We start from the raw sequence: 27,368 nt of genomic DNA, 5'->3' as shown, positions 1-27,368 counted from the left end.
GAAAAAAGTCACCACTTAAATTTGTATAATTTATAATGAGCTCCCCGTAAAAAAAAAAAACAAAAAAAAAACTGTTCATATTGTGACACTATTGTTGCCTGTTACATTTTCACAAAGAGTGACACCTGAACAGACAGGAGGGGCTTTAGACATCCTGCCTTTGGAATTGGAGAAGAAACTCTGTCATTAAAACGTCCTTGGAAAAGGAACCAATTCATTCTAATCTCACTTCACCAGAACAATAAGGGAAAAGCCAGAGGGATAGACATTACTCCGATAAATGAAGAGAAAAAAAAAACTGCCACTGGCTTGGATGGACTTTTATTACAAAAGTCATCTATGTCCTGTGAGTTAACTTCACATGATGATGTGATGAGTATTTACACAGGAGCAAAACATTTTGGAAGTTTTAATCACCTTTTTTTAAAGCTCCATAAAGGAAACAGTTCACTGTTTCTACTGTGCAACTCAAATCTTACACAAAAGAAAAACTTCTGAGAGAAGGCGATGGTTATTTTTTTGTATAAATTAAAAAGAATGGCATTTCACAAAAGGCACTAATAAGGCAGCGGGCTTTAAAGAAAAAAGCTATTCCTTTTGTCTTGGGCTGAATGGAACATCAATAGTCAATCTCACTCAGAAATATCTTGCCAGGAGCATGAGAACATGTTGTCCCTCAGACAGAATAAAGACCATTCACTTTATACACATGAACGCCATTTTACCTCAACTGAGGGCGCAAGCTTATTACCCTGCATGGAGCAAGTAGAATGCAAAAAAAAAGGCAAGATGGGAACAGAGGGAGTGACGCTGACTGACAGGAGAAAAACAAATGAAGTTGTCAGCGTCCATGGTCCACTGTTTAAATATGCTGGGGGAGGATAAGAAACTCTTTCTACTTTTTGCAGCTCAGAGTCAAGACACCTTTAGGAGTCAGGAAAATACACACCCCCTCTGACAAGACGAGGCAAAGTTCACCTCAACGACTCAGACTGCAACCAAAGTAATGCAGAAAAAACAAGTAATTAGGTGACAACCTACTGTACGAATTGTTCGTAGGTTACGACTTGTATTCTACACCTAGTGCGGCCCAGTTTGATGGATGACTCATATGAACTGCACTGTCAGTTTTTAATGACTGCAGACTCCAGCCTTAGGTTGCTAAAGAGCAAAGTATAAAGGACAAGCCTGAGACAATGAGAAGATAAAGAAGAAAAAGAATTCAGTTTAACTTTTAAGAGTGAAACTTTAGGACAACATCTTTTCGACTGGCACAGCTAATTACACCCATCAGCAGGACCTTGGATGTTGCTGAGCCCGTCTACACCTTTAGACGAGGACATTTAGGCGGCGATATGTAAAATTCTGAAATTGACTGCATTCATTAAATATTCAACAGCAAACTGCAAATTTGCACTAGCAAGAGAAAGGGAGACAGACACGGAGAGAGAGAGAGAGAGAGAGAACGAGAGAGAGAGTCAGACAGAAGGAAGGAGATAGTAGACTGGAATACTAAAAACTCTCTTTTCCCTTAACAATAGCTCTTGGCTACAGAAACAGAGAAGTGAAATCACAAATGACAGAGAAAACAAAATCTTTTTCCTTTGTCCTCGGTGCCAATTTACTCTTTCACTTTGTATTTGAACCAGCATGGAACGACTGCTCAGGCTAATCACCTTTAAAAGGATAATTAAAACCAATGCTCTGATTAAACTTGTTAGTATTCAGTTGCTCACCAACGAGCCAAGGAAACAAATTGACACCTGTGATGCATGCAAGCGCCACAGCCAACTCCCATGGACACAAGCCCTCCATACTGACTGGGAAGAGCAGCCTAATTAAAGAAAAGGGAAACCAATCGCTCAGGACCACACAGAGCGATACAGGTATTGACGTGTTTGGATAAGAAGTTAAGTTGTAGGAATGGAAAGTGAGGAGCAGATCGTACCGTGTGCCGTCAGCTTTCCAGCTGACTTTGTATGGACTCTGCTCGAGGAAGCGTAGGTTTTGCCTGTCCATGGACACGGGCTGAGCACCAGGAAAACCAGACCTGAAACAGTGAAGATAACAACCCACAGTTGGCCTTGAGTTCAAAGAAAATGACTAATATTCGTTGTTTGACATTGAAGCTCTGGCAGGTAGGGTTTGTGATGACAATGTGTCTTAATGGATAAACAGTTTGATTAACTGAATTTCTCCGGTGGAATATCTGACCCAACTAAATTCATAATTCACCAGGTTTATTGGGTTCATCTGATTTGGGAATACATTCTAGAATGACGCTGATCAGATTTAAGACCAAAACTAAGAGACTGTGTCTTAGGCCCAAGCAGTCCTGTAAAAAATAAATAAATATCAAAATATTAGACATTACTGCCTGGTAATCAGTACGTAGTCTTAGGGTCACTGAGCAGCCTGGCAGCAGTGTCAACACATTCCCTCCCTGGCTGAATAAATATTTCATGATTTATCAACTGATGACTGGCCAAGGCCAAACTACAGTAACTCTTTAGAAACAAATTTCTAATAAAATTTTGGCCTAAATACAGTGACAAGATGATTGCAACCTAAACTAATTACACATAATAAAAACACAAAGATAATAAAACAGAGATAAAAAAGGAACACATTTCCATAAATCCACAGCTATATTTCAGAAGTGTCCTTATCAGTGTCAGGATGATGAAGATTTAGGTCACATCACAACTCAGAACACTACACCCACGTACAGCATGTGTACTTGCTGTACACCGGGTTTCCCTGAAGGGAGATTCAAGTGTTACCTATCCCAGCCGCTCATCTCCTGACACATTCGTTGGATCTCGCCAAGTTTGGGTTGCGTCATGACCTGTGTGACACCTTTCACTGAGATGCCTTCAAGGAACACTGCACCCTGGGAGAAAATGAGAAAAGAAATCTGACACTTGAACCAAGGAGTGAAAAACATGTCTGCCTACACACACAAGAAAAACACATCCACACAGTCTTTAAAACAGCTGCTTCTTGGATCTTTGGATCTCTGCGTTTATAGAACTTTAAGTTTCTTTTTAATTTAGATTTTATAAAAATGGAGCTTGCATAATTGAATATATTGAATTATTCAAGCTTGAATATTAGCATTGACTCAATGTAGATAGATAGATAGACAGACGCCCCTGCAGAGACCCCCAGATATTTTCTGAAAGTCTCACCAGTTTCAACTTCTCCTTCTTTCGTTTCCCGGGCCCAGACCCAGAAGAGCTGGGGCCCGACTGCGGGCCGACTGCATTGCCGTCATCGTCATCTCCGTCGTCCCCATCTCCATCTTCGAAGCACCAGTCGGGCAGTTCAGGGGCTGGGGGTGTGTCCTCCTCATCTCCATAACGACGGAAAAGCTCTTTGAGGTAGTCTCCCTTGTAAATCCCTGGAGCTCGGGCGTTGGCAAATGCTGCCACAGCCGCTTCGATGCTGAAAAGAAATTAAAAAATAATTCATAATGAATTAACATATATTGATGGGAAGTGATGTTTCTTTAAACAAAATTCGCAGAAAATGTGAAGAAAAAATGTTTCAGTTTATCAAAAGATTTCCTCAGACTGGGAGTGGAAGGGGGCTAATCTAAAAAATTTACGGAAAATGCCGGCCATCATCAGAAGCACAGCTACCAAAAGGAAGCTGACCTCAGCAAAGATAGCCAAATGGTTAAGCACTTACCAAGTGTAAGGTATTAAACCTATGAGCTATGATAACACCAGAAGATGTTGGTTGATAAACAGAAGGATCTTTTTATCAGTTTGACTAAGCAACTAAATATAAATTTGTATCTTCTAATTAATTACAAAATAACATATACTAAAACCATTTTTGATATTTTGATTTTTTTCCTAATTTTTTAGGTATTTTAAACACTTTCATAAAACACCTCTCACACAAACCCAGCCGTCTTGATCCTCAGTTATCTTTCACCACAGGGCTGTAAATGTGCTCCTAATATCCATTACACAGGAAGTGGTGGGAGGCTGTTTTTTTTCCTTTTATCCAGTCCACTGCTTCTAGGGATTCTGCTTCCTCCAACAGCTGCTCCACCTCTTACTAAAATCTAATCCCCACCCCGGCCCCACCTCTGCTCAGCTCTGTCCAATTATTCAAACTCCTCTGTTGTTACAGGGCAAGGAGCCGTGTTGTTCATTTATTCATTTATTCATTCTCAGGCAAGGGTGCAGGGGCGCTGGTGAAAATCCAAGACGTCATTTGCTGATGGAGGTGTTGACCAGAATATCGGGAGAAAAAAAATCCACATTGGCAAACTTCAATTTTGTGTGTACACAAAAAACAAATGAAATTTTACTCTAAGGTAAAAGGTGACTACCACTCCACCGTGTGGAGATAAGCAACAATGCTGGAGACCAGTTCCAACCAAGTCACTACAAGTCCATCCCATCAGTGTGAGTGGCTGCTGAGACATCGGCTTTTATTGATTCAAACAATATCAGGTAAAGTCCATTCTCCTTACCTCCAGTCCATCTTCTCCACCAGGTATGCAGATATCAGGAATCCTGTCCTGTTGAAGCCGTGTGTGCAGTGAACCCCTTTATAAGGGAAGAAACATAAGACAATATGAGAATGAAAAAAAACACTCATCTTTGTTGTATCTGTAGTAAATGTTAGGTTAAAAATAACAACTCTTTTCCAACAGGGTGTGTATAAATAGCAGGATTTGAAGAGTTCAGTGTCTTTTTTCCAACAATTGAAGATCAAAACAAAAATCCAACAGTGACTCAAACGCAGTTAGGTTAAGTGAGGATAGTGCATAGAAAAAGCAAATAAAAACTCCAGTGTTGTCTATTTTGGTGTCAACAACAGCACCAACTCCAAACCAGTTGAATCTCTTTATTTTAGCCCACACAGCAGGTTTTGCCTGGTAACAGCATCATTAATGAAGATAAAATGACCCCAGTGTGGAGAGGACAAGGAACTGTTTAAACAGCACCACTGTCCAATTTACACATGTGGACCACAGAGACAACAAAGAGAAAACAACAGCACTTGGATGAGGATGAGGGTCGGTTGAAATGACAATTACACACTGGAAGACAGAGCAGAACCAGACGGGATCACAGGATCTACTGCGTGATTACAGAGCACCCTGCTGTCAGTAGAGTGAAAGTGCAATCGACAGAGACGGCTTCACTGAAGTATTGAAAGGAACTTTTAGAGCCGTCAACGAGACACCGTGAAGATGCACAGAAATGACCAAAACTCACCAACTCTTTGAGTTACAATACACTTTTTCACGTTTTCCTTGACATTTCTCCAGAGTAATAATTACATCATTTGCATTATTCAGGATTTAAAACTGATGTATGAAACACATACATCTTACTGGTGTTATTTATCTTTCTGTTCCAGCAATATACAGAAGAAAATGTTTATTTGTCAAACAACTGAATGTTGATGTGTATCAAAAAAATCGTGATTAATTGTGATAAATCCAAAACTGACATGTGATTAAACAGTTTAAAAGCTCTAATGGCTTGACTGCCCTAGATGAAACAATAAAAAAGAACAACCAAATGAGCAAAGATACACAGTTTACCTGACACTACTACTTACACCATACAGTTGGATTAGACGTGGAGAAACTCTGCCCACACCAGGTTTGAGTCTGCGTGCATGTTGATGCCCTTTCACCTACCCATCACCTACACACTTCTCAGCTGGAGTTAAGTGTTGTTTCTAATGTGAAACTCCTACATGCTTATGTAATGAAAATCTAATGATGTACACAACACTGTTCTCTTTAAAAAGTGTTGGATAGAGAGCCTTTCTCATCCATCAGTCACACTACATTCAGCAAAGGTTGATTCGGATGCATCTGTGTGAAGTTTAAGAAATTAACTTAAGGTCAAGAAGTGTGGGTTTTTTTTTAATATATTTAACGACCCATTACTGCGCTTTAAGTTCTACCAATCGTGGATCATATCTGCTCTCTACTGGTCATCCTGGGTAATACTGCAAAAAAATTAATATAACTGGTCGGTTCCAGGTTTCCTTACCTATCAATTCTGTTGGATTCTTCGCCATGAAATGTTCACATAATCGGATGAACGACGCTGTCGTGTCTTTGGAAGGACATTCTTTGTGGCTGGAAAAAAAGACACTTGTTATAGAACACAGTGCCTCACCACTGACTTATTATACATTTCCATTAATATCCATACCCTTTACATGGGAGTTTCATATATTTGATGCCTTCTTTTTCCAGGTTGTTGGGGTTATAAAAGCGTTTAGTGTTGGTCAAATCCACCAGCAAACCCAATTTAACCTGGACAAAGACAAAAAATAAGGCGTATTATTGCATTCACAGTGTCAGAACTTTGACTTAAAAATTTTAATCCAAGACAATAAATGACTTACTTTAAGACTTCTCAAGTAGTTGAACAACATGCTCGGGTGAAACCTGTGCTCAGCTACAACTTGGTCATCGTAGGTCTCGTCCAACATTGTTTTCATTGGCAGGAATTTACCTATGTTTGGGAAACACAAGAATAAGCGTAGATGCAAATAAAATGTAAAAAACTTTAACAAAGACAGCTGCAGTTGATCATGTTTTTACATATACGTCATGTATTTACAGATTTTAACTGGAAATGCGATACTAATGCGATAACTATACTCCAGATCTATCAGTATTTAGCAGGACATAACAACATCTTTATATAATATTAAATAATATCTAGAAACTAAGAAGTCAAGCGTCAATGCTGGAACTAAAACCAAAATTAAAATGCTACTGGCTGATAAATTAGAAAGGTTTTTATATAATGTGTACTATTAAACCTGTTTCAAAATGGACCCACGTATATACATTTTTTATTTAGGTTATATGTCATAAACTTGTAAAATCACTTATTCAATCAATTGCAAAGATGTGGACCAGAGAACTGTTTGGAGCCACGTAAACGGTCAGTGTTATGTAACAGAATACGTTCTATCTGCGTCACATACAACACACCTCTGGCCCCGGTTTGTTTTGACACGTGATCCTTCCACTATGAAGCTTACAGACTCAGCTAACACTTTTACTATTTTTTATCTCATGGGTAAAGAGGGACAAACATTACATCAATAAATTTCGCTTTTATTCATGTAAAAACAAGATTATTTCCTTATTAAAAAATAGTTTTATTTAATAGCTCTGCATGGACTCAGACATGAAAGGATAACTACCTCGTTGCATACTAGCACAACAAACTTTACAAAACTATAGCCAACAATAACAAACGTAAACAGCTGTTTAAAAAATAATATCTACGGTTACAAGAAAAATCGGAATTTGAATTTGACGAACTTCTGCTTCGCACCGATCAAAAATACATACGATTTTTTAGAATTGTTAGCCGCTACTGCTACATTATTTAACTCAAGCAGTAATGGAAACGGTAAGTTGCAGGAATTATCATTTTAAAAACGTTGCTAAATTCATGGTGGGGACACTTTTAGTAAAAGTTCTGTTTATGTATGGTGAACAGCGTTTGACAACGGCACAGCTGCATACGTTAAGTCCGTTAATAAAACATGCCACTAGGATATAGTTTGTTATGCTAACCTGCCACGGGCTGTCCTCTTCTGGGACAGTTCCGCCATCTGGGTGGAGGTCCTGTTTGTGACATATTCAGGAGAAGTGTTAGTGCCGCGAACTGTTACGAACTTGCAGCCACTGTCTTGTTATTCCTCTTGTAAGTTAGCTGAAATCCCCGGCGGTTGCCGTTCACCCAAGCACCGCGGTCTAACGGCCCTTTAGCTTTTAATTCAGTCGATTCATCCAACAATTTTAAGCCCAGTCAAGTTTATGACAGACTGGAAAAGTGTAATAAAAACACATGTCACTACGACTCTCGGCGTGATAATATTCGGTTTCGGAAATCATTTTTACGTCTATATTTCAATCCAAAACTGCAAGCCACATAGATAGCTAGCTAACGAGCTAACTCAAAATATGCCTTAGCCTTCTTCTTCATTTGTCTAAAGATCAGTATTTCAGGCGACTTCCGGTTCCATGCTGCCACCCGTAGGTGTTTTTGCGCTTCGTGAAGACACACGAATCCTTCAGAAGACTCTACGTATACTACGTAAGACATTTTTGACATTTTACCAAACGTATACATGGTTTCATTGTTGTTGTATGTGTTGTTTGACTTAAAATTCTTAATTAGCCCATAAGATAATAAGCACCTGTCTTTGATCAAAGTGGAGCCTCTGATCGAAACCCATGTAGTGGAACCGTATCTAAAAATCCAATAAAACTATTTCAATAATATAAATAAATCCTTTAAAAACATAAAATATTCTTCGATCAGTTGTGATTGTGTTTTCTGGTTTTAATTTCCAGTTTGTTGGTCGTTTAAGAAACCTTCCATAAAGTGGAATTACCTTTTTATATCTTTGCTGGTTTTTGTTTCAGGCATCAACTTAAAACCTTAATAAAGATGTTTGTCACAACGCATTTGTAACAAACAAACTCTTATTCAAAGTTGGTTACAAAGGATTTCTGTTCTCATTTGTAACTTTTCTCTTCACTATGGCTTCATGTTTATCTGTGTGGACAACAGGATTGAGAATCAGGCACCTGTCTGTTTTCGTCATGTTTAATGAATTGAGTTGATGAATAACTGTATCTCATTAGGAAGCAGCTCTTGTTTAATAGCACTTGCATGTTTTGAGCATATTTAGAGGCAAACAGTCTGGAGAAATCAGCTGCAAGACATACATTTTGAAGACTTCTCACAGTAGTCGTTGTAGCAGATAATGCACTATAACAATGACATGCATGCATACATTAGTTCTTTTACTGGGCAGGTAACATGTATTTCCCCACATATAATGGTACATACTTGTACTAATAACCTTTAAGTTAAAGATACAATACACTTTTCACCACACACTGCACTTCAGAATAAAATCTTTGAAAATATTTTTTTAATAAAATTTAAGCAAGCTTACACTGGCATTAAGGTTTTCTCGTCCCAAACTTTTTTTCATAGTTTGATCACCGACTTTGGCCTTGTTTGAACATATTTAAAGTGACGTACACCATCACTGGTGCTGACTTTTCTTGCTGTTTTACAGGTGCATGCTTATTGTGTTTACATGACCTTTGTGGAGGACTGTCCACACTAATCTGACTTCGATATGGGTTGAATTTGTTGTTCTCCGGTGACAGTAACACGGTGGATTCTCCAAAACACAAACACTTTGTTCCCTGAAAATCTATTGGCTCTCCATTTTGTGCCTCTGGGGAGAGAATTACAGTTGGATCTGTGTGGTTGTTACTCTGCTCATTGGATGTGTTAGCATTGCAGTCTCTAGCTGCTGGTGGACTGTGGGTTATCTGCATTTCCTCCGTGTAAACCCTGCCACAGAAACTTCTAGAATTACTGAAGTCATGGAAAGGACACATCCCCTGGGAACAAAACAGTAACACACAGGTAAAGACCAGAAAACACAGAAGTGACGTCTATGCACATTGACATAAAATCATTATTAACATGTTAGTATTTCTGCAGCTTTAAATATACTACTGCTATGAGGACAAAAATATTTAGGCTTTTTTCAGATCAAAATAAAAAATATCTGACAGGGTAGAGAGACAGAATGTTGAATTTGAAAGCCTGGAGTGGCAGAAAAAAACATGAATTAATCCGAGGGATTAATAAAGTGCTATCTATCTATCTATCTAATTTGACTCTACTCAATTTGAAGGTAGCTATAGGACATTACACCCAGTTTACTTTACCTTTTGATGACCAGGAGGGGGCCACGTTGCCAAAGAACTAAGAGCAGGATCAGGAACTTTTTTCTTACACCTATAAAAGAAGCCACAAAACAATTGCATATGATTAAAAACTGGAGTATCTTTTATGTTATGCAAAAAAATCAAACTTACTGAGCAGTGCAGCACCATCCCAGAATAATCACAAGAACAATGATTATGGCACTGGAAGTAATGAGTCCAGGGATGAGCCTTGGATCTGTTATAAAAACAGTTGATCAGAGCATGACATTCTGTTCACTGATCTTGTTCAGAAAAAATATTTTAAAAGCAAAGGTACAGGACAGGAAATTCCTCTGTCCTGATCAAACAGTTGATTAAAACATAAATAACACTACATTGATGTACACTTATTTATCAAAATAAAACTTAAAGAGAAGATAGAAAAGTAAGTATAATGTTACATTAATAACATGTTTTGCAATTTTACAGCTAAACAGTAGAATTCAAAAGGTTTTCAGTATTATTTTCTATTACTTTAATACTATTATTTAAATCCAACAACTGCCAAATATAAAGATGTGGACCTGGTTTATAAAATTCAAGCTGTTCTAAGTGAAGAGTTTCCACCACACTTCTTACCAAATCTCTTTGTACTGAAGTATCTTTCGCCACTTCTAGACGTTCCAGTCAGAGACGCTGCCTTCACGTACAGACTGTACTCTGTGGCAGGAATCAGATCTTCCAAAACCACGTCCTGGTTTGTGCTGTCCACAGTCACATCTAGAAGAAACCCTCAGTCAAATCCATTTCCCCGTGTGTGAAGGTATCTTTCACCATCGACTTACTCTGCATTGGTCCTTTAGGATGACTGTAAACAATGGTGAAGGTGAGGATTGGAGCACTGCACTTCTCCTCTGATTTGGTGACCCATGTCACATTAGCGCTTCTGTGATTGGCTTGCACACTGACGGTGATGTTACCAGGACCTGTGGAGTCCAAGAACGTTCATTTAGGTCTTGTGGGAATACTAGTACAAACACAACGTAAAAGGCTGAAGAGCGTACGACCTCCCAGTGATGAGCAGATCTGAGGAGCTTCTGCACCGTGACCCGTCTTGTCTTCAAACAGAGCAGTTACTGTGATATTGTATTGTTTTTTCTCAAGAAGATCTGCAGGAAAAACAAGAATTGAAAAAAAAGTGATGGATTTTTTTTTTATTGTGACAACAGTATCAGACGGTTAAATTGAATTGACTAATGATGGTCTAATATCATATGTTAATAAATGGTCTTCCTTGTATACTGTGCTAAACTGAACCATGTGGGTCTGTTCTGCTGTTAATGTTTGGAATAGTGGTAGATAAATATTTTGGTGTAAAAACTCATAAATGAAAATAAAAAATTGAAGAGACAGAGATGGGCAACAGTTCTCTGATCACTGAGAGGTAAGTGTCTGAGTTAATGGGTATAATTCTGGTAAATGCATCACAGCACAGCCCTCCACCATCGTCTCCATCATCGGCCACGCCTGCACCATTAACAAAGATAAGACACATATCGATCTGTCGGCCGAGCGAGCGAGCTCAGTGCCTTCATAAGAACTGGTGATGACTCATACTCCGTCATCTGCACCACTCACTCTTCCAATGAACATGTACAAGTATTTACCCAGGCCTCTCTGTCTGTCAAACACCCATTGACTTACCTCGGAGTGTCATGTTTGTGTATTTGGTCTCCTTCCAGTTAAAATGAGTTCCATCCTGGGTCCAGTCGATCATGTAGCCACTGACGGGCTGAACAGGAGCCGTCCATCTGACAGAAATGACACCGTCCGAGGCTGAAGGTTGGATTTCAGTAGGTTCAGGGAGACCTGCCAAGTGAAGGTGAAATCAGATCACCAGAGTGAAAAGTGCTGTTCCACTGACAGAGGAGTCAAAGGCTCCATAAAAAGCAAACATTTCCACTCACTCTCTGTGGTGGCTGGAACGTAAACAGAGTCCTCAGCCAGCACCGCTTCATTCAGGAGGACAGTAAGGTTTATGCTGTGGGCATCTTCAGTGACATCAACAGAACAAGTTGTGTTGCTGCATAGCAATTCAGTGACATTCTCTCCAGATGCGTTTTCCCTGTAGGAAACCTTTTTTAAAGTGTATGAAAAAGTGCCTTGGCAGGTTGAAGGAATCCCCTGTGTAGACAGTAGAACAGTTAGGATGAAAAAATAAGAATTCAGCTTTTTTCCCCAGAGGTAAGCAGAGAGAATAAAAATATTTTTTAAATTTTCTTTTGCTCACTCACCGTCCACATGACACGAACATTTCTGACTCCATATTCATCAGGTTTGGATATTTTTCTCCACAGACGCAGTTCAATGTGGTTTTCTATTATGGAAAAAAAATCAAGTAATCGTGTCATTGATTTTCTTCAGCTCAGTTAATATATATATATATATATATATATGTGTGTGTGTGTGTGTGTGTGTGAACACAAGTCCGGAGAGGTTTTTAAATTAATTTTAATGTATTTGGTTTGAAAAGTGTTATTTTAACTGTTGCTCACTATTCAGCTGAGTCAGCACAGTCTTCTCCTCGCCCCACTCACTCCAGGGAGCATGTTCTAAAGCACAGCGAACTGCAATGTTGTAGTTGGTGCAGGACTCCACTTCTTTGAGCATGCGCCCATTCTTTTTAGAGTTCAGAGTTTCATTGAACACAGTCTGGGAAAAAAGGAAGATAAAGATGGAAACAGTGAGTCAAACTGTGAGAACAGAACCCAATAGTTACAGTTACACAGAGGAGAATTCTGGTCAAGTATCAATGTCCAGTAAACAGCAGTGGCTCAGGAATTAATTCTGCAGGGATGTTGTAGATGATGTTGGGTTTTGTTTTTACTTCAAAATATCAATATAACAAGTGTGATAACAACATGTTGAGGAGACAAATGTCGTCATTTACAACCTTCACAGCTGTGTTTGAATCATGTATTTCTTTGGCAAAAAAGAAGAAGAAAAGAAACAAATCCAAGCAGCTAATTGTTTAAATCAAATGAAGATCTAATTTTGAATTAAATAATTCACTCTTTGATGATTACAATGCCTCTCACCTCAAATTCTCCACTGCTGACAATCTAAAGAGAAAAAGACAGACCAAAAAAGTCCTCAGTTGTTTATAGGTGATGTTTAAAAATCACAAAGCAGCTTTGGAGAAGTATTTATTTTCCTCAGTTTTTTTTAATCTTTGGTTGACCACACAGGGACGTACCTTGACGAACTTGACTTGACAGTGACACGGTTTGTCCTGGAGAGAGCGATTCCACTCAATCTTTAAATGATCAGCCAACGACAACACATTTACACTCAGACGAGGCATTTTCACTGGAAAATAAAACCATGGAATCATCATTTAAAAAATACTGAATTTATATAAATAATAAAATGATTCACATCTGTCTTCTGGTGCATCTTACATATGTGAAGGGGAATAAATTCATAAGGCTCAGAGTAGGCTTCCCAGGCTGTAGTCTTAGCTATTACAGTCACATTGAACTTCCTGTTAATGACTATTATACCAGATGTGTTTGTGGTGCAGGTTTTTTCACGGGAAACACAGATTTCACCTCGGGTTACGAGCACTGAGGAGACACTGCAAGAGATTTGTCTGATAAACACTTTGCACAGATACTAATAGGAATATCCTGCAACAAATGAAATAAATGACAGATAATAACCACTCACTATACGGTGTAGTTTATCGAAAGAGAAGATGTGATCATGTGCTCCCACTTGCACGTGATCAGATGAGGGATTCCATCTCTTCTCTGAGGTTCATAGTGCAGGAAACAGGAGATATTGCTGGGTTTTGCTGTAAGAAAAAAAGTTAACCATATGCTAAATGTTAGCAGGTTGCATGCTGCCCCTGGCAACCCTGCTGTGAGTAGGTAGATGGCTAAACCTGTAGTTAAAGTGATTCGAGAAGAAGAAAGAAGAAGTTGCCGTAGGTCTTGTTAAAAAAATATTCTTCTGTTATTTTCATATAATATTAAAACATATCTAAGATATTCAATTGTGACTCCAGCAGAGACATCTTACTGTATGTTGTGACAATGGTTCCTGCTAGAACTTGCTGAAGGTGTGCCTCGTGGCACTCCAGCGTAGCACTTTGCAGTGTGAAGTTCCTCAGCGACAGCACGGTGTGTGAGGAGTTGACGGTGTTGGACAGACTGTCGTCCATGCGTATGTTGTTCAGCGTCCAAAAGACTCTGTCGGAGACACATGACGTCTGACACACTATCTCTGTATCAGATCCCACTTCAATGTAATGATCTCTGGGGGAAACCCAGCAGGAGTTGTCAACGTGCTGACCTGCAAGGAATGATGTTTAAAGTTGTTAAAATGTGAACTACATTCTACTGCTGTCTGGTACTGATTATTGAATGGACTTTGTCCTCTATTGTATTATTATTATCATTACAACAACAATAATAATACTAATACTATACTACTACTACTACTAATAATAATAATAATAATTTCAAATATACAGATGGTACAAGACTTCCATCTACAAATACTTTGCACCAAAGCAATACAGAAATGAGATGAGGAAGAAAAATAATGAAATGCAGGATATAAAATAGTATTAGTATTACTATTATAATCATCATTATTAGTAGTAATTGTATTGTTGGTAGTCATACAAGCAAATACACCTGTGTTGGTTAAGAAAACACTAAAGTGAAACGTTAATCCTACTTTTATTTTAATGGCCATCAACTCCATTATTTCAACTCTTTCAATTTCAACTATTTATCTTATCTTCACTTCACACGAAGCCACATGATTCCTGGAAACCACTCCTGGCCTGATTTTCTCTATAATTACAGCCCGTGTGTGGGAATACGAGGTCAGATTTCTAAGTGATGGACGCAGATCGTTTTTCTCACATGCACTCAGCAGCACAAAGCTGCGGTGTTTGTCAGTTGTTTATGTTGCCGCCATTGGCAACACAATTATCAGAACAGTTTTTTTCTGCATTTTACTAGAAATGGGTCAAAGAAGAAGTTGAAGAATTTTACTCCCTAGAGAAGACATCCTGTTTTATACTTTTATAGATTGAGATCACGTGGATTTTAAATCACGTCTGTAGTACAACATATGCAAACTGTTTTTTATTAAACTGTTGTATATTGTAAATTATATAAGAATGACAGGCAACTCTATTATAAAGAACAGTATGAGGTGGTTTTCACGAACATAATCTGACCAAAAAAATTCTACCAAATGTTTTGTCAATAAAGTTGACCGTTGGTCCTTTTAAACATACTTCAGTTTTTTTTATTGTCTACAACTCAACTGAACACTGTACAGCATTATGAAACAGAAACAAAACGAATACCAATCAAATCGTTTTTATATATATATATCCTATGTGTCTACAATGCTATTACATTTCCATGTAAATATGAAAGTATAACTTACCTTTAAAAGCAGAGATGATCAAAATGAAAAGACACGTGACCCTCAGGACATACATGTCTTCTTAGCGACAAGTAGAGCTTGCAGAAGTGACCATTTAATCAACATTTAAAGAGGAGCAAATGTTAAAAGTCTCTATAGTAAAACTATTGAAATACAATCACATGCCTGCGGAGACAGTCTGTATCCTCTGCTGGACTGTAACATTGTGTCTCTTCAAATAACGGGAACTACAGCAAACCCAGAAATAACATGGGAGGTCTTACCAAACTGGAGACACTTTGAGGAAAGAGGAAGTTGAGTAACGTGCCAACTGTGATGAATCTGTTCAAAGAAGCAGGTCTAGAATCGTAAATAATTAATGACTTCAATACTGTGAATCACGGTATTACAGGCAGAGTGACATTAAATGTTCACCCTGAGACAAATATGATAAAGATAAAGCAATAAAGACCAAATAAGAACTAGGAAAAGAAAAAGACAATAAGCATTGTTCTAGTTGTTATTACGCACTACTGATAAAAACACAGTTTGAGGTTGAAAGATTTTTCTTTTTAAATAATAATCAGGATTTACAATATTTAATATCCGTATCAAATAATTGGTATTTTTTTAAATAGAACGTTTTTCAACTTTCGGTCTCACGTCTGTTTTTATTTGGCCCCCTCTTGTGGGCAATACATGTAACATAAAAATAGAAAAGAGATGTAATGCAAGTCAATGTACGGATTATATTTAAATGTATTTGTCAATATACATTTCACAAATGCTAATTTTAACATAAATAAACAATTTTGTTCAAAACTAGTTTGACTCACTCCGAATAATAATAAGAAATAAGAGTATTATTTTTGTTTTGTTTACAAATATTCGACATTATTAGTAGATCTTTTATTTATTATTTATTTATTGGCCGATAATTCCCGCTGGTATTTTAATCAACAAGTTTAGGTGTACGTAGACGTATTAAAGCCTGAGTACATTTATATAGCATGAAATATACCGTTATCATTCATATCAAGTTACGAAAATGCACCGGAAGCACTTCTTGACGCCAAGTTAAACTCAGCTTGCTAATATTAACTGAAATGTTGCTATATCGCTGTGAAATTGTAAATTTTAAAAAAAATATCGCTGTGAAATTGTAAATTTTAAAATTATTTTTTTGTATATTTAAATACATTATCAGTACAGTTCTTGAATAATAACAAAATGCCACGTTGAAGAAAATTATTAAAAAATGTTTTTAAAATACTGTTAAGCTGGACTACGCTGTACCACAATCACGTCCGGGTCGTAAGGATTGTTGACATATTTCTCTGTAACATTCATTGAACTCCTTACCCCCAAAAACGTTGTCACCGGCTCCTGCTAACCCGTGTCTGCGGTCATCGTTCATGGCTACAGCGGTGCTGGTTGCTGCTGTCGTCGGTGGAGGAGTTTACTTTCTTATGCGCCGTTTGTTTCCTGCCCAGAAAACAATGCAGTTGCTCCAGTACGCAAGTGACACTATGCGAGGAAAGACGATCATTGTGACCGGGGCAAACAGCGGGATAGGGAAAGCGCTGACCGGGGAGTTGGTGAAGCTCCAGGCGCGGGTCATCATGGCATGTAGGGACCAAAAGAGCGCAGAAGAGGCGGTCAAGGAAATTCAGGGTCTGGCGGGTCCAGAGCAGGGAGAGATGGTGATCAAACACCTGGACCTGGCTTCACTCACGTCCGTTAGAAGGTTTTGTGATGAAATTAATAAGGTCAGTTCATTTTGTATAATTAGAATTGCATCACAGATGTCATGATTTTACCGTACATTGTCTTCAATCGTATAAATAAACACCTATTGTGACAGAAAAAATATTGATATTATTATTAATTAACCTGCTTAAATTATATAAATAGTTTGAGTTTGATGAACAAACATGTGTGTTTTTTAAAGGAACTTTGACACCTGAACAATATCTGCTGCTAACACAACAATTTCCCAAATATGGGATCAATATAGAACAAATTTATTTTATTTTAAGTTACCCCATTCTACCAGTAGGTGTCTCCCATGAACACAATAAAAACTTGTTCAGTAGAAAACATCTTGGATAATGACCCCATCGCCAAAACATTTGTAGTTTTATCTCTACCTATTTATTTATTTTTTAATATTTTCCTAATTTATAGATTGATCTTAATGTGAATTTTTTTTTTAACTTTTGATCCATTAGGAGGAGGCCAAGATCGATGTGCTGGTCAACAACGCAGGCATCTACCAGTGTCCCTACATGAAAACAGAGGAAGGTTTTGAAATGCAGCTGGGTGTAAATCACCTAGGTCACTTCCTCCTCACTCACCTCCTCCTAGATCTCCTGAAGAGTTCAGCTCCCAGCCGCATCGTTGTGGTCTCCTCCAAGCTGTACAAGTACGGCCACATCAACTTTGATGACCTGAACAGTGAAAATAACTACGACAAGGCCTTCTGCTACAGTCAGAGCAAACTGGCCAACCTGCTGTTCACACTTGAGCTGTCACATCGACTGGAAGGCACAGGGGTCACGGTCAATGCACTCACTCCGGGCATTGTCAAGACCAAACTGGGAAGGCACGTTCAAATCCCTTTCCTGGCCAAACCGCTGTTCAACCTGGCGTCAATGGTCTTTTTTAAGAGTCCTCTGGAAGGAGCTCAGACTCCACTTTATCTGGCCTGCTCCCCGGAGGTGGAGGGGGTGTCTGGGAAGTGTTTTGCTAACTGCAAAGAAGAGGAGCTGATGGCCAAGGCTACAGATGAACAGGCTGCCAAGAAGCTGTGGGACATGAGCAGCAGGATGGTTGGACTCACTGACTGAGCACAGTCCTGTTCCGAGTGTGGATTTTCAGAGGATTTGTGTGTGTGTTCTTGGAAAAGAAAAAAGATGATTAAATTCCAGCACCCACAGAGACTCTGATGGCTTGTGAGGAGACCATTTGCCACATCTGCGATAAATTCAATAATGCACTGAAATAATGTGCCTGTTAACTGTGTCAATTTAGTTTGACTGAGCAAATGTGCTGGAATAAGAGCGCAAAGCAATAGGCTGGATGTGTAAAATTGAAACATGTGCCTGTGAAACAAATGGTCCTCTGTAATAGCTCACGTTTTGTTTTTTAATTTTAGCAACAAAAAAAAGTTATAATGAAGAGGATTGTGATAAAAACATCATGTATTAAAATGTCATCAATCCTGATCCAGGATTTTGGAATTTGTTGACCTAAAGTTAGGGGGGGGGGCACAGAGGGGTTAGGTCTTACCTATGATGGGTTTCTTCCTGGTGCAGCAGCTTCTGAACACTGTACAAAAACATGCAGGATTAGGCTCATTGTTCACGCTTCAGTCGCTGTTGGTGTGAATGCAAGTGTGAATGCACCCCTCCCGCAATATGTTATGACTCCCCAAGCGACTCTGAGAACCATTTAGCTAAAAAAGACAAATAAATAAATGAATATCCTCATCAGCTATCGCTGGTCAGGACTGGCAGATACAGACATGAACCACGTTTGTGCTTTATTAAGTGAACAAAACAACCAAAAATGTTTAAACCATGCATTGTAATCAAAGAAACAAGGTTACAGTGGTAAAACAGGGTGTGGGCATCAAAATCTGAGGTAGAACGGGGACAGGGAAGAAAAACCTAGCAGTGGGATATTTGGAATATAATAAATGAAGTATTACTGACTGTTTAGACAGACCTCAATACGTTCCATCAATAATAATAGAGCACACCCACCAATACTGATTAAATTCCATCAACAGAAGAAGAAACAAAGTGTATGTTTGTCTTTCACGCCAGTAACTGTTTCACATTCTCCCTTATGATTAAATTTCACATTCCATACGAATCGTCACGTTCTCGATCGATTTAAAAGTCACGACTGAAACTCATCTGTTCACACTTTCACTTCTATACATGTATATACATATACGTATATACACATATATAATGTGTATATGTGAATACACTCATGTATACACACGTATATATGTATTCACTTTTTTTATACGACCTCTGAGTTTCCAAATATATAATTGGCAGTTGTAAATTTATATACAAGTTCCAGGATTATTTAGTTTTCGGGATTGTTTTTGGGTGAAATTCTTGTCAACAGTCACATACAAAATATATCACGCAAATTTGTAGTTACAAGTATATAATAATACATTACGAAGGTAAATACAATACAAATTTAAGGGCTGCTGGAGCTCCTTCGCCTTACGTACAACTCTTCACATGACTTTCTCTGACTGATTGTAGTGTGAACTGCTGCCAACCTCTTTAAAAATCCTCTGCTCTAGTCACAGGTTCATGATGCTGAATAATTTCACTCCTGGCTTATATTCAAGCATTTTCCTGCCAGATTGGACCGTGCTCACAGAAGGTGCAGCTGGTCGCACCAGGGCTCTTTCATCCCTAACATCGGTTCAAAGACGAAACATGATCGGAAGGTCGTTCAGTTCAAAAGAGTTCCATAAAGCTGGGCCTTGGTCAGACTGTCCTTCCTGGTGAGTCCCAAGGAGCCAAATTTTTGGTTGTAGGGAGGAGGAGGTGGTGGGGCCGGGGGCGGCGACTGGCTGGCCTGTGCAGGCAGGCTGTGCATCTCCACCTGGTAATGCTGCAGCTCAGCAGCCATCTCCAAGGACCTCTGGTGAAGGGACTCGGTGGAGCTGTTGGGGCTGGGGTCCACGTAGTCCGTGCCCTGACCTCCAGCTGCCAAGTTTCCTTCTCTGTCTTTGGAGCTTCCTGAGTGGTAGAGGCTGTGCTCCGACTCCTGGCTGTCCTCCCCTCGGTAAAGGTGGGCTTGGCTGTGTGCTTGACGCATCCCTGGGCTGCATTCTGGGCTGGGACTGGCAGCCACCCACACTGGGTCCATGGCTGCCACTCCGTGATGGTGATAATAGTCGGCTCCCTCCTGGAAGCTGCTGTAGACCGGACCGAGTCGGATCTTAGCAGGCCTAACGGAGAAGTGCTGCTCAGAGAAGCTGTACGGTGAAGCCCGACCGGGACTACGGAAGTTGTGGGCACTCAGATCCTCCACACTGAGTTGTCTCCATCGACTTATCAGTTCTTCCTCCTCGGGGGCCAACGTGCTGCCTCGACGGCTGTCTCCGTAGGCCACGCTTGGTGATGAGGACGGCGGCAGTGGCTCATAGGGCTCACTGAAACAGGACGACATGGTTCGGCTGTAGACCGGCGAGCTTCCGTTCTGGTGGTGGCCCAGCTCCGCCTGCTGGAATGGATGAGCATTGGCAAATACCCTTGGACTGTCCCTCTCCCAGGATGAGTCACTCTTCCTCTCATAGTCTCCTGCATCCCTCCACTCCATGTAGAGAGAATGATGGTGAGGGGACGAGGCTACGCTGCTGGGAGGCCCGTTCCCCTTGTCCTCAGAACCCGCTCCGCTGAAACTGGAGTAGGAGCTGGATCCTACATCGAGTGCAGGTGGGAACTTGGCAAAGTGCTCCTGGGAGAAGCCAGCCCTCAAACCAAGTGACCCCTCCTCTGGAGTGCTGTCGGTGGAGTTCTGGGGTCCATACAGCAGCTTCCTCTGACCATGAAGGTCCATACTAGGCCTTCGCTCACGGTGCCGGTCGTCGGGGCAGTACAGGGCCGTGTCACTGGCGTACAAGTCAGATTTGTAAGCTGCCCGCAGACCTAGGCGTTCACCTGCAGCCAAGGTCTCCAAGATAAAAGCATGGTCCTGGGCCTGGGGGCTTGGGGAGCGGGAAGCCTGACTGCTGCTGCAGGCATCGTCTTGTTTTTCGAGCACATTGGCAATAAGAGAGTCTGGAAAGGCGTGACAGAGAGGAGATTCCTCCATATGCATGGTCAGTCGCTCCTGTAAGTCAGCAGGCAGCTGGAATGTTAAAGAAGAGAAAGAGCAGGAAAAGAAATGTCACTGCTTAACCTTAGAATATTCCCATTTTGCACACATTTGTATTCAAATGGCTCACATGTGTATAGGTTTGAAAATGATGGAAGCATGTCAGTTTCACAGTGAAGCACGCCTGCCTCAGAAGCAGAGAGCAGAGAGTCCTGGGTTCGATTCCCAGAGGAACCACATACTTGGGTGATTGTTAATCCTCCTCTTGTAAGTCACTTAGTAAATAAAAGCATCTGCTAAATGCATAAATGTGAATGTACTGTAGCTCTTCAGTGGTAGAAGAGTATGTGAGGAGGAGGAGCCTGAGGAAAGTTAGGGTGACGCTCAGTCTGAATCCACTTGCAGTATTTCGTTGTATTAACAATATACGTGTCAGCGTGTCACATACTAATATACAGATGATTGATGACACCACCCCACACCTGTCTGTGGTTGGGAGGACGGTAGAAAATAGTTTTTAGGGAAAAGATTCTTAACAAAGAAGAAAAATAATCGTGAGAATGAAGAACTGAGTCACCTCCCTTGTCAAAAAGATGACATTGTTCTATTCTGAGCATTTCTCAATAAAAAAAGAAAAAAAAAACTATACCCACTATCAGTGCTTCTCCATAGCAACAAGCGTAAGCCAACTGCAGCACCTCATCAGCGAGGATCTACAGTTGCTACTAATTGGCAACGAGACCCAAGATAATTATAACTTTAACACAGACGGCATGCAAATACATTCTATCATAACACTGCAACTTGGACCCAAACTTAATGGCCCTTTAATTACTGTCCACTTTTTTTTTTTTTTTAAACAGGATCACAGCGAGCATGTACACGGCATTATGAAAGAGAGGAACAAATTAAAAACACTCTCTGTGCTTGTTTTTGCAACAAAACAAAGGAGTTGAGAGCCTCGGTGGGCGTCGAAGAGCGGGCGCGCTCCTCAAAAAACTGCTGCAGAACCATTCATCAATATGCCTTCGATTAGCCTCCACCCACAGGACCGGCAGCCTGGTGGACATACAGCACAAGGAGTGCATATATGTACATACACACACACACACGGTCACATGACCCTGGGTACATTAGGCAGAGCAGAACAGTCTGTGCGTGTTGTGCACGGTTTATGGCTCTTATGCAACCAACTGTGGTTTGAATTGATATTTCCATTCAGCTACATGAGTACGTTCTGAGAGGGTGGAGGTCGTGGGGGCCGTGTTTTAACCTTGTGGACACATGTCAGCTTTACAATCCACTGCTGTCACATGGAGGAGGTGCGTAGCCCAGGGGCTGACGGAGGAAGTAGTGGTAGCATTCATCAATGCCCACATGTGTCTGTGTTACAGGCCGACATAGAGGGCAGAGAGTTGGAGGGACAAAAAAAAATATTCAGAGGTGTACAGCTCCACAGATCACCTCAGTGCCTCCTGAGGTCACTGAGATCATGTCATTCAGACTTCTTATTCTTTGCCATTCACAAGAAGAGGAACAAACACAAAGTGACCTTTACTTCTCACTGCAACAGCAAATAAGTCATTATTTATTTTTCACATCTTACATCACTAGGTGAAATTTCTCGCAGCCTAATGTTGCTCAGGAAACACCTCACACAGATTTTTTTTTTAGCCCCAGAGCTATTTCAAAAAACATTAATTTTCTCCAGTCTAGATTTTCACAGCGGTGAAAAATGTTTTTTTTTTTTTTTTCCGGATGTTATTTTGTAGGTTTGCATCAAATGTCAGGGAGAATCGCCCGAAGCGTCGCTCGTTCTTAGACTCTGTAGATGTGACCTTTGTAAGGTGGCGGTGTTTTTTTTAAACTTCAACTGATATGGATAAAACTGAACCATGAATATGATAAAAGAAGAAAAACCAAAACAGGTTAGAGAAGCTGAGGTGCCACGGTTTCAAGTTTAAAGATGGTTTAAATGAAGATGTAGAACAGACAGAAGTCAGGAAGCCTCTCACCTCTGAGAGCTCGGCTCTGTACAGAGACTTGTTGCACTGGAGGAGCTGAGCAGCCAGATTACAGTCCTTTCTGTAGAGTTCCTGTGGAGACAGTGAGAGCAGAGGAGACGAAACAATCTTCAGTTCAATCTGTCAAAACTCACACGGCTGTTTAGAGACGGAAAACTGAATCAGATTATTCAAAACTGCAAATTGTTTTTAAAACTTAATCCCATTCCATACATTGAGTTACACGATGGAAATGTTCTTGTAAACTCACATTGTCCTCCTGCAGCTTCTCGATGGTGAGCTTGGCCTCCATCAGACGGTTGTTGAGGACGATGATCTCTCTGCTCAAAGCTCGCTTCTCGTCATCGTGGTGCTGTGACTGAGGAGACGATGGAAGTTGAAAGAAAAATGGGATGTTTACGTCTTCTTACCCACATGTGCCATCTGATGTGGGACATTCATCTTTTACATTTACAGTAATTGATGTGGGACATTCATCTTTTACATTTAATTGTCACCCTTTTAAGGCAAAACATTTTGTTTGAAACTTTAAACCGACCACAGAACATTTGCTAAATAAGAACAGGGTAAAGCTGACACAGACACTGTTTGCTAAATAAGAACAGGGTAAAGCTGAAACAAACACTGACTTAAATACTCATCATCATCCAGTAGAAAGAGACAAGAAATGTGGGACATTTTACTGCTGATGTAACCGTCCTGAAATTCTTAAATAAAAGCCACCAAAACCATGAAGTGGTCGTCGGCTCCATTCATAACCAAGGCACCACTGGTGTGACATCATTACAGCTGCAGCGAAGATTTGATCAGAATTCTATGCAGACTTGGGAAGTCACACAGATTACATACAAGTCTATGGAAAAGAGAGGGAATTTGGACGTGATTTTCGACATCTGAGTTTTATTTCCTGAAAATTCCATGGTTTGATTCGACATTTTCAGTTTAATTTTTCACGAGATCCAGTGGATAAAATACTGCAGGAAAGGCTGAATCTCACCTGCGTTCCCTGGGTTCACGGTTCTGTATGTGTGACTTTATGTCATGGTGTTCAACATGTCTGGAGACATACATGATCTTGTGTGTAGACCTTTGATTGTTTGTTTGTTTGTTTTTTTTCCCTCGAGTTTCTTGGAAGTGAAAGCGTGCGACCAGCAGCAGTGACAGTGAAAGTACATCACCGCGTTTATCGGCCTTGTAATTGCATTCTGTGTAGCCGTGCAGGGCCGAGAGGTCACATGGGTCTGTGCCACCTCTGGAGTAAACAAGCTTTACAAAGACACTTACTCAGCACCTCTCTCACCCTTGAGGGAGGAATACGTGCGTTGAATCAATAACGGCAAATGAGGAACACTCTATTATGAAACACCTGTTGGTCGTTGTTGGGAAAATGAAAAATGACCATTTTTACTCTCCTAGTTGTGTGCCTGACCTTTGGCTCCTTATCATCTGTACCTGGGTCCCTCACGTTGTCCACAGCCCTGCTCTCGTGAGCGTTTTTAGCCGTCTATTCATCTGCACCGACACCTGACGCTCACGCCGTGTCCTCGGGCAGTCTGCTTAATTGTATCTCTCCGCTGGCGAATGCAACGCCTGACAAATGAAGTGAGGTTGCGGTGCACTGTGCAACAAAGGGTTTGCTATCACTCTGCCATTGGGAGGAGGACAGCCAATTGTAATAAGCCATAATTAACGTCAGTGGTACCAGCAGCAGGGCATTCATATTCAAATGGGCTCTTCAAACACTCCCTACCATCGCTGCACCAGAGGCTGCAGGCTTCTCTTTATTTTTCTGTCTACTTCAACGACACACACACAAAAACACACACACACTTTTGTGTGTGTCGTTTGCATGACAAAATACTTTCCTTTGCCCGTTCACCTGACATGAACTATTACGACCAACACACTGACACTGACACGACTCCAAACTGTCCAAAAACAGACAAGGCGGTTTTTGTTGATTGAAAACTCGTTGACTGGCAACTTGTTGGATGGATGGATGTTCCATGCACACACACACACACAGAGACACACACAGAGACACAGTAAGGGCTGAGACACTCACGTTCCGGTGGATCTTCTCCTCCAGATCTTGGTTGATCCTCTGCAGAGCCGAGTAGCTGCTCTGTATTCTGAACAACACAACAAAGTGACAGCGCTCAGCCACAGATAACAGCCTGTTCACACACAAACTCTGCATAGACGGGGTATAAAGTGTAACAGTGGGAGATGGAGCCCAGATTAAAAGCAGCCGGCTCAGCAGTATAGACACAAGTACGCTTCATTCTGTTTTATGGCAGGAGAGGGAATCTTTCTTTATTTCACGTCTCACTCACCTCCAACCACTGACAGCCTGATTTTACAGGGTGTTTTATTGAATTATTATTTTTTGTGATCCACAGGCAGGGTTTTTTCCCCCAGCTGTAAAACGTGTGTCTGGATGTATTGTAGTAAAACCACAGTCAGTTGAGCAGGAGTAGAGATTTTTTACTTCTTTTTTTTTTAGTACATTATAAAAAAAAATCTCCTTCCTGTATTTTCCTGTATTTTCTATCATCACTTTCTTTAACATTTTTAATTTTTTTCCTCCGTCACCTTGTTGTTGGAACACAACAATTTCCCCAGTGTCTGGAATCGACAAAGTTCAATCTAATCTAATGGTCCTGGGTTCGAGTCCCAGATGAACCACACATTAGAACCTAATGGCACCTCCCCTGTGGCAGCGGCCAGTGTGGGTTGCAACACTGGGGACTTCAATCAATAATCTAATCTAATCTAGTCTGGACTAGTCCAGTCAGTTTGGGCGTCTTTGTCTTGAAGAACCCTGTGACGTTTAAAGGTGTAGTTTCAGGAAAATCTGACATTTTCCATGTGCTGACCAGGAAGAACTATCGGCACCAACTCTGGGTCCAAACTTACATTTTTAGAAATGACAGTCACTCAGTTCTAACGACTCGTCAAATATTCCAGGCCATTAATGCCGCCGCTGCCCACCTGCTGCTGCTGTTTTTATAGCAAGTCTTAAATTTGCAGATCAGTAAGTAACCGTTTTAGCAATTTTTGGAGCCAGCAGTTAATCCACCACTCTCGCCTCCCCGCCCTCCTGTTGCCGAGGAAACAGAGGTCGAGAAGACTAAAGAAAAATGTTGACAAAAATATGACTTGATTAAGACACTCTCTCACAGTGTGGTGAGAGAAGGAGCAAAAAATAAATTGTGGTAAAACTTAATTAACTTAAAAGCAGCCCTGCTGGTCAGAAGTGGTACTGCGTATGGCTTCAAAATGGCTTCAACCCTCAGAAGAAGTGGTACTGCGTATGGCTTCAAAAACAACCCTCAGGTCCTTTATATACCGTCTGTTTCTGACCCTTTTTTACTGTGTAAAAATGCCAGTGATCCATGTCTTGTTAACATGGGTTGCTGGGTATTTTTTCGTCCCACCTGCGCAGTTTATCAGTAAACTTGTCCAACTCCTCCTGTGCCCTGCGCAGCTCTGTCTCCAGGTACTGCCGCGTGGAGTCGAACTCTCCCTGCAGCAGCTCCAGCTTGTGGGTGGTGTAGGAAAGCCTCTTCCGTAAATCCTCCTTCTGCTCCAGCAACGAGCTGCACGCAAACACACAGAGAGACAACAGATAATGGAGTCTGTGGTCGGGGGAAACAACGCAGCGACCGGGGCACATCTTCATCCTAATGGACTTGTAAGGGTCCATATATCTCTTTAATGCACCCCTGAATGGCCATGCAGCAGCGATGAGGAGATGATGAGAGGGCCATGAAAGCAGAAAAGTTACACACAAAAGTGCTTGGTATGAAGAAAACATGAAGCCACAGCACAGGTCTCTAATTAAGAACCCAGGCGGGTACAGGGGAGGGGGTGCGGGGGGGTTCTGTGAGTCATTACATCCTCGGACATCAATTTGTTTTTCCTTTTTTTTTCTCCTTCAGCATTAAAGCTCTGCCACACGGTGCAGAGGAACCCAATCAGGGGTGTGATTGGCCGAGCAGGAAGAGAGTGGCTGGTGTAATCTGTGGTGAAATATGAGCCACTGAACTCTAATACATCACATGAATGGACCGCGAAGGCTCACATTCTCGGAACAGCCAAACAAACCCGTGTGTAATTCAGTGAGACGGCACGATGATGACTATTTTTAGAGCATGTGCATTACCTGGGCTTCTGTCTAATAAAAGGCCAAGTGTGAGCGGAGGAAGAGGAAATGTCTGCTGCCGTGATGTATCTGTGGGAGCGCGGCCCGCCGTAATGGACCCCGCGTTGATGGA

The 27,368-nt window shown here is 40.8% G+C and overlaps 4 protein-coding genes and 1 long non-coding RNA gene across 9 annotated transcripts in view; 2 read left to right on the top strand and 3 right to left on the bottom strand.

Annotated features, from left to right (window-relative positions):
* Positions 1–7,727, bottom strand: part of rngtt (RNA guanylyltransferase and 5'-phosphatase) — a 45,166-nt gene extending 37,439 nt beyond the window's left edge. For both annotated transcript variants that reach the window (XR_003050173.1, XM_025057025.1), the window contains exons 1-8: positions 7,589–7,727; positions 6,397–6,506; positions 6,201–6,304; positions 6,036–6,124; positions 4,493–4,568; positions 3,192–3,447; positions 2,784–2,893; positions 1,949–2,050 (exon numbers count right to left, since the gene is read on the bottom strand). Coding sequence is in view for 1 of the 2 variants with exons in the window: in XM_025057025.1 (XP_024912793.1) it covers positions 1,949–2,050; positions 2,784–2,893; positions 3,192–3,447; positions 4,493–4,568; positions 6,036–6,124; positions 6,201–6,304; positions 6,397–6,506; positions 7,589–7,652 (911 nt within the window). In the remaining variant the exon portion in view is untranslated. The remainder of the gene's footprint in view (positions 1–1,948; positions 2,051–2,783; positions 2,894–3,191; positions 3,448–4,492; positions 4,569–6,035; positions 6,125–6,200; positions 6,305–6,396; positions 6,507–7,588) is intronic.
* A 251-nt stretch (positions 7,728–7,978) lies between these two features.
* On the top strand, positions 7,979–10,569 carry LOC112487250 (uncharacterized). Its single transcript, XR_003050174.1, has 3 exons — positions 7,979–8,111; positions 9,109–9,467; positions 10,433–10,569. It is a non-coding gene; the product is annotated as an uncharacterized LOC112487250 (long non-coding RNA).
* Positions 8,612–16,689, bottom strand: LOC103381225 (interleukin-6 receptor subunit beta-like). Its single transcript, XM_008313490.3, has 17 exons — positions 16,568–16,689; positions 15,227–15,547; positions 13,838–14,110; positions 13,484–13,610; positions 13,216–13,391; positions 13,011–13,123; positions 12,853–12,876; positions 12,310–12,466; positions 12,049–12,131; positions 11,722–11,938; positions 11,459–11,623; positions 10,822–10,923; positions 10,600–10,740; positions 10,394–10,534; positions 9,926–10,010; positions 9,776–9,845; positions 8,612–9,442 (listed from the first exon to the last, which is right to left on the bottom strand). The coding sequence occupies exons 2-17, from the start codon at positions 15,279–15,281 to the stop codon at positions 9,029–9,031; spliced, it is 2,343 nt and encodes a 780-aa protein (XP_008311712.1). The 5' UTR covers positions 15,282–15,547; positions 16,568–16,689; the 3' UTR covers positions 8,612–9,028.
* Positions 16,486–18,432, top strand: rdh14b (retinol dehydrogenase 14b). Its single transcript, XM_008313491.3, has 2 exons — positions 16,486–16,974; positions 17,437–18,432. The coding sequence occupies exons 1-2, from the start codon at positions 16,621–16,623 to the stop codon at positions 18,052–18,054; spliced, it is 972 nt and encodes a 323-aa protein (XP_008311713.1). The 5' UTR covers positions 16,486–16,620; the 3' UTR covers positions 18,055–18,432.
* A 184-nt stretch (positions 18,433–18,616) lies between these two features.
* The window catches only part of LOC103381223 (brain-enriched guanylate kinase-associated protein), a 31,917-nt gene continuing 23,165 nt past the window's right edge, over positions 18,617–27,368 (bottom strand). For all 4 annotated transcript variants that reach the window (XM_008313484.3, XM_017033644.2, XM_008313487.3 and 1 more), the window contains 5 exons: positions 26,529–26,690; positions 25,154–25,220; positions 23,339–23,446; positions 23,080–23,160; positions 18,617–21,097 (listed from right to left, as the gene is read on the bottom strand). In XM_008313484.3, coding sequence (XP_008311706.1) covers positions 19,694–21,097; positions 23,080–23,160; positions 23,339–23,446; positions 25,154–25,220; positions 26,529–26,690 — 1,822 coding nt within the window. In that variant the 3' untranslated portion in view covers positions 18,617–19,693. The remainder of the gene's footprint in view (positions 21,098–23,079; positions 23,161–23,338; positions 23,447–25,153; positions 25,221–26,528; positions 26,691–27,368) is intronic.

The sequence above is a fragment of the Cynoglossus semilaevis genome, chromosome 7 (assembly GCF_000523025.1).
Source record: "Cynoglossus semilaevis isolate Cse_v1.0 chromosome 7, Cse_v1.0, whole genome shotgun sequence".
NCBI lineage: Eukaryota > Metazoa > Chordata > Actinopteri > Pleuronectiformes > Cynoglossidae > Cynoglossus > Cynoglossus semilaevis.
The sequence above is the reverse complement of the archived record's forward strand: the minus strand, read 5'-3'. Positions and strand labels throughout refer to the sequence as shown.

Coding starts and splice junctions, on each gene's coding strand:
- rdh14b (XM_008313491.3), top strand. CDS start 16,621: ATGGCTACAGCGGTGCTGGTTGCTGCTGTCGTCGGTGGAGGAGTTTAC. Junction 16,975..17,436: donor TTTGTGATGAAATTAATAAG/GTCAGTTCATTT, acceptor TTGATCCATTAG/GAGGAGGCCAAGATCGATGT.
- LOC103381225 (XM_008313490.3), bottom strand. CDS start 15,281: ATGTATGTCCTGAGGGTCACGTGTCTTTTCATTTTGATCATCTCTGCT. Junction 11,624..11,721: donor CGTTCCAGCCACCACAGAGA/GTGAGTGGAAAT, acceptor TTCACTTGGCAG/GTCTCCCTGAACCTACTGAA. Junction 10,741..10,821: donor GATCTGCTCATCACTGGGAG/GTCGTACGCTCT, acceptor TGGACTCCACAG/GTCCTGGTAACATCACCGTC.